At 32.6% G+C, this 6,613-nt stretch overlaps 1 protein-coding gene across 1 annotated transcript; it reads right to left on the bottom strand.

Annotated features, from left to right (window-relative positions):
- Window positions 1–453: 453 nt before the first annotated feature.
- On the bottom strand, window positions 454–3,103 carry LOC149571383 (peroxidase 3-like). The gene is made up of 4 exons (XM_089812921.1): window positions 2,353–3,103; window positions 2,062–2,250; window positions 1,707–1,872; window positions 454–1,009 (listed from the first exon to the last, which is right to left on the bottom strand). The coding sequence occupies exons 1-4, from the start codon at window positions 2,563–2,565 to the stop codon at window positions 591–593; spliced, it is 987 nt and encodes a 328-aa protein (XP_089669047.1). The 5' UTR covers window positions 2,566–3,103; the 3' UTR covers window positions 454–590.
- Between the last annotated feature and the right edge of the window lie 3,510 nt (window positions 3,104–6,613).

Here is a 6,613-nt window from a genome sequence, read left to right as displayed (position 1 = left end):
GAAAATCAAATCTAACACAAATTTTCAATATAATAATTCATTAGATTTAATTAGAATTGAATTTAGTAAGTTGAGATTACGTTATTTAAACATAGAAAAAATAATGATAATTATAAATATAAATGCACAAATTAAAATAGAATACCTCAAAATCCATATATATTTTAAAAGTAAAACTACATTAATAAAAATTAAAACATTCTTAATAATAATAAAAATTAAGGTGAGAGTGAAAACATTATAAACTACACATGAATAACACTCAAAGATGCCATCACTTTCGAGTCCTCTCTTGCAAAACTAACGAAATGATTCTTCATACCGCCTTGCACGAAAAGCACGTAATTAATGGCGACCCCATACAAACAGTGTCGTACTGGATAAAAGTAGAAAAGTACATATGGAGAATTTAATCGTGGAAAGCACAACCTTTGACATGGAAGACCGAACCCAAATTTAGAAGTACCATTTAAAATATATATATTCGGAACATACCCCACATCTCAATGATACAATCTGCACAATTATTTAACTTAAAACATTGCTACATCGACAACCTTTCAATTGAATGAAGAATTAAACACACGAATTCAATTGACGAAAGCGCACTGCTTTCGGATCTCTCCTGCACTTCCAGTGAGGACACCAACTCGTCCCATCTTTTCCATCGATTTTGCAAAGTCGCTGAAGAACTTGGCCTTCGAATTCGCAAGCTTCTGGTCAATGTATGCTCTGGAGTTGGCGTTTGTAAGCAGCGCGGCGTCTGACTGGAAAAGACCCCTCCTTTTCTTCACAAGCTGGTAGTAGCTCAGATCAAATGTCTTAAAGCTTCCTGGGTCCATTTCAGCTATTGTTGAATTGTCGGTGGAGGATTTGCACTTGTTCTTTTTCAGATTGGCTACATACAATTTGTCCATGGCGGGATCCACGTCCGAGTCTCCGTTCCCAGAGAAGTTGTAAAGCCTGGCAATGAACGAGCTACAATGGGCGATTCCAATTGTGTGCGCACCTTCACCACACAAAAAGTATGCACGTCCGTTATTCGTATTCCAAGGAAAAATTATTGTGAATTATGAAAGGAGAGCAAATTGATCAGCATAAAGTGGTACCTAGGAAGTGGAAGAGATGTGCTAGTACAAAGTTGTGCAACCAGAATAATGAGGTGGCAATTTTATTTCATCTTTTGCTCTTTTCTAGATATTCTTGTCTCCTAACTATTGTAATAGGCTAGGTAACATACAATAATAATAATAATAATAATAATAATAGAGGGTCATTGCATCGTTGAACTAGGGAGGAGGTGTGTGCTACGTGCTTCTAATTAAATATTCATTAAAGTGATCACCGGAAATTGTGCTTTGATTTTAAAAAGGATTTTATATATTTAATTGATATTTGGTGCGGTGATGATGTGAAATATTACTGAACACTTTTATTTAGTTTGAAAATGGTCTACGTTATGAATAAAATAAAAAATTATAGGTGTGGGGAAGTTAATAATTTATATAAAATGTTGAATTAAAAAGTAATTTAAAATTGCAAAAATAGAAGAATCAAATCAATAACAAATGTTTCTAGATTTCAAAATTGTATATTTTATTTTGAGAATCTATCTATTTGTTTTATGTTACTTCAATTTTAATTAAAGGCCTAAATAAAGTGTCTTACTTTTTTCTTAAAATGGGGAGTATCGAGGAGGTAATTACCTGATAAAATTACAAGATCTTTGATGCTGAGTCCTTTGTTGGCGAAAGAAGTATTGAGCTGCGAGAAATTGGAAGTGGGAGCAGGAATATTTGACAATGCTTCTGATGCATTTGATATTCGCCCATCTCTGCGACCAGTTGGAACCTTCCAGAACGGCCCTCCATACTGCATCAAACATTTTTATTACAACCCCGATCATCCTCCAAGCATATTCAACCCAACATAGAAATAAAAGAAATTGAACACCGAGTACCAATGATTGCAAGAAATCCGTGTGTAAAAACATTTCCCTACTCAAAAATGCACCGTTAAAATGAGAAACACCAAAAAGTGAAAGAAAGCGTGTGTAGTTACAGCAACGAGCACTGCATCTCTGGCCATCAAGGCAATAATGTCGGCGCAGGACACAACCCCTGGGCATTGCTTTTCTACGGCAGTCTTGGCATCATCAATGAGACTAAACCCCCTCAGCGTTAGATTTGGAGTTGCATTCTTTTCCGCAGTGCTATTCGTTGAATTCAACAGTACAGATCCATCGCATCCCTGTTAGATCTCAAAGTATGATTAAGATCTGAAACTAGGAATTTCAAAGCAGTAATAAAAACCAGCAGTTATATATATATTTACACGTATATTAATACTAACCCTAACAAAGCAATCGTGGAAATTCATCCTGACGAGAGGAGCAGCCATTTCTGGAACCAAGCTTATATGCTTTTTCGCAACATTCAGTATAATCTTTTCCGCCTGTGGGCAGGCGCTCCTGTAGAACCCTATTTTGAGCCCCTGTCCTTCACTTTCGCTTAAAAGGCACGCACTCACAATGAAAACAACGAGCAATCTCCAAATACTCTCCATGCTTAGATGAACGGTGCTAATTCTTCAGGTACTTGATTTTATAAGGGGAGCAGCACCAGAAGGCTGGCACACAGTGGGCCTCCAAGAGAAATTAGTACTTACAGCCTTATATTACCCTAGTTTTGTCCACTCTATTCGCAAGACTGTAAGACCATGTGCAGGAAATGAGGAGCAGGAATTGTTAAAAAGAAGATTTGGTAAGCATCAAATAATAAACAAACCAAGTATTGCCATTAGTATTCGAATCTACCAGTTGGATCCAGACAGAAACTCGCATTGTGATTCATCTGCTTTGGAATTATTAAAATGTAGTCGTCTATTGCGCTGTCACCTAATTTACGTGCTGTTTTGTTGTTTCCCCGGTGTTCTGTTCCGTTGTACAGGGATGAAGTCAGCTTGGGAAACCCCACTACATTAGGTTAAACAAACCCCAAAATTGTCTAGAAAACACTCTGCTACTAACCCCACTTCGCCCCACCTCCTTGTGAGAATAAAAAAATTAGCCCCTCCATCCCACGTTTGTGTTTTCACATTTCTTCTTTTCTACAAGGTCAGTCGCATCCTTTATTCGAACCATGTATTATGAATATGTACTATATTTTTGAATTAGTCAAGATGAAACCTTTGAATATTTACTTATTCTAATCAAGGTCAATCACATTGTTTGTTAAAATCATGTATATTCTACAATCTGTAGTATATTTAAGAAGTAACGAGGATGAAATATTTGAATAATTTATTTATATTTTATATTGACTGATTTATGTGTACAAATCTTGAATTGGAATTTTCTATTTTTAATGCTTAATTTTTTCCAAAATCATTTATGATCTTCTTAGCCCTCTCTTTGTTCTATTTTTTCCTAGAAAATATGAAGAAATTGTTCTTGTTCAAGTGGCTTTATTTTTTCAATAGAATATTTTGTTCCAACAAATTCCCTTCTTTTTAATTGGGATATGATAAAAGAAAAATTGTCATTGAAGATGATGTGACCTCTTCTTTTAGTACAAATTTGTTGCACTATGTGCTACATTGCTCACATAAAAGACAAAGACTCACTCTAGAAAGTGATGCACATATATTAGTTGTGTATATTTGGCTGAAAACTAGTACTAGTAAATGCCAAAAACTAATTTTCCCCTCGTGTAGTTCAAGGCTAAAGATTTTACCTTTAAATGAAAAGCTAACAGTAAATCCCCTAAAGACACTCTCATTATTCCGCTTTCTTGTACAATAAACATCTATAATCGTTGAGGATAGATATAAAAATCTTATGTTGAAAAACCCACTAAAAGCAATTAGGAGATCCTTTTCTATTTAATTTTTATGTTTTCAGTAAATAAGTTTCACAATAATGTTTAGGCAGGGACTAAAAATTACTGTGAAACTTATTTACCAATGTACAACCCATTAATAAATGCTTTGTTTCCCAGTATGCATACATGTACACGCAAAGCACAACTTTTCTTTCATGTGTGGACGTTGTAGGAGCGGGACATTTTTTTGACAAGATTAGTATAACAAATTTAATTGAAAATCGAGCTACGAATGATTTTCTTCCTTGTCGTATTCCACTTGCTTGTTTTATTCAAAACTAATGATTTCCCATCATCATATTCGTGCTTTTCTTTTGCCCCAAGTATGCATAAATAGTAAAATTATCATCTTCAAGAGATTTAATACAACTTTTTCGATTGAATAACCATTGATATTCAATTTCATATGCTAAGGAGGGGTCACAATATAAGTCGAATCCAAGGAGAGTAACTGACACAAGGATAGAATCTCAGAACAAAACAGAGCTGTTAAGTGGGCCAACAAGCTTTAATCTCAACATCAAACAAATAAATTAAAGAATAAGATAACAAAAAGTTTGTTTACAGAGAAGCCGTAATGAACAATATGAAGGGCATATGTCGATTAAGTTCCAAGACGAGTAGACTGAAGTACAAATTTATATCATGTCACATGAAAAAAGAGACTGGCGGGTATTTTTAAGTCGAGAACAATCGGTATATTCCTTAAAGCTGACTGCTTTACAGACAAATTAACCAGGAAAAGAACTTTTGAACCACGTTTCTGAAGACTAAAGATTTCATAGCCTTGAATGTAATCATTGTGGGATGTGGGGAAGGCCGACAATGAGAGAAATTGTTCTTTGATCTTATATATTGCATAATGAAGAGGTGGAGATTTTTTTAATGAGAGATGTTCAAAAATAACAGGAAAATTTATTTTTTATTATATCAAATGGGGTAAATTATTTTTTATTATATCAAATGGGATAAGGTTTCAACCAATTACAATTCAATTCAAAAGTGTTAAAAAAAAAAAAAAAAAAACTTGAAGAGTAAGCTCGTGATTACAGAGAGTTCAGTAATAAAAATTATTAACAAATATTGAGTAGCAACTGAAAAAGATTAGCATACTTTAGCATACAATTATAATAAAATAATATTCTTTGAATACATAAACAATTACATAAACAAAAGATCAAGTACAAGGATCTCATTGTAGAATTTTGTGGAATGTTCAAGAAATGTAACCCAATCTATTGAACATCAAGCTGCAATCTTCTTTCCTTTTGTTGACTCCTCCTTTGTATCCGTGATCACTTTCTTCTTCTTCTTCTTCTTCTTGCATTCCATAGTGAGGACCACCCACCACCACATGTTACATTGAGTTCTTATTTATTTGACTAGGTTTTTTATGTCATTCTCTAGTAATGGTATTTCTTCTTTATTTAACTCAGTTCCAAGGTATTTTGAGGGGTTCACCCATATCTTCTATTTTAACAACTAAGACATATTAGTCATGGGTTTCTTTAGCTTCATCACCTCCTTTTCATCCTCTTCTTGATCATAATCCTTTGTGATGTTTAGTCCTTCTAGATTTTTGTCAACCTCTATTTCAATTAAGGTGGAGTAGGAGGAGTCCTTAGGAATTAGATTTATTGGTTGTATGTGAATCTCCTAATTGCTTTTAGTGGGTTCTTCAACATAAGATTTTTATATCTATCCTCAATGATTAGAGATGTTTATTGTACAAGAAAGTGAAGTAATGAGAGTGTCTCTAGGGGATTTACTGCTAGCTTTTCATTTAAAGCTAAAATCTTTAGCCTTGAACTACATGAGGGGAAAATAAGTTTATTTATTAATGGGTTGTACATTTGGTAAATAAGTTTCACAATAATGTTTTAAGTAGATCCTTTTCTATTTAATTTTTATGAGTAATCATATGTCATGACTCATATCTGCAATTGTGAAAGGTTAGATTTAAAAATTAATTACCAGATGCTAATTGTTAATTTCTAATTGGTTCATAAGAATTTTGCTAGGGTTTTATTGATTTTTCATGCATAAGAAAATAAAGATTTTTTTAAAAAGACAATGATAGATAAGATGCATTTATTATGCATCTGACATGGAGAAAAAAATCAACGAACTAAATTAATAACAATAAACTAACAATAGGGACACCGACATATTTGTTAACAGAAGGGAAACACCCAACAAATCGAAAATAGGCATGCAGATGGAAGTGTTGATCTAAGTGGATGGAACCACATATTTGATTATACTTTGTCAAATGTTCAAGAAAATGCGAGGGCAATAAACTGCTTCACAAATTGGAACAAAGTTGAAACAGAAAAAGAAATACAAAGACTTGAAATTTTCATATGTCTCTCTATACATTCTATTCCTCCATGGTATATTTTTATTTGAATTTTTTAGATAATTGTTTAATTTGATAGCATTGCATATATCATCTACAAAGATTCTTTAAAAAAACAAAAACCTAGTTCACTTCACCATGTTCTTATAATTTAAAAATAGATTTTTCAAAAACTACTAATATATATATATATATATATATATATATATATATATATATATATATATATATATATCTATATATATATATATATATATATATACACACAAAATCTTTATACTACATATTTTGAATTATGAAACAATATATATTAACAAGGAGTATTGTGTTTTAATAAATATTATTTTTAATATTATAATTTTTTTAACATTAC

Source organism: Cupressus sempervirens, chromosome 2, assembly GCF_028749045.1.
Source record: "Cupressus sempervirens isolate cs-2001-9-10 chromosome 2, ASM2874904v1, whole genome shotgun sequence".
NCBI classification, from domain to species: domain Eukaryota; kingdom Viridiplantae; phylum Streptophyta; class Pinopsida; order Cupressales; family Cupressaceae; genus Cupressus; species Cupressus sempervirens.
Note: the sequence above shows the minus strand (reverse complement) of the source record. Positions and strands in the feature narration are given on the sequence as shown.

What these genes read in the sequence shown, in the direction of transcription:
- LOC149571383 (XM_089812921.1), bottom strand. Translation starts at nt 2,565, where the DNA reads ATGGAGAGTATTTGGAGATTGCTCGTTGTTTTCATTGTGAGTGCGTGC. An exon ending in TCCACGATTGCTTTGTTAGG is followed by an intron (nt 2,251 to 2,352) that starts GTTAGTATTAAT and finishes GAGATCTAACAG; the next exon opens with GGATGCGATGGATCTGTACT. An exon ending in AGATCTTGTAATTTTATCAG is followed by an intron (nt 1,010 to 1,706) that starts GTAATTACCTCC and finishes TGTGTGGTGAAG; the next exon opens with GTGCGCACACAATTGGAATC.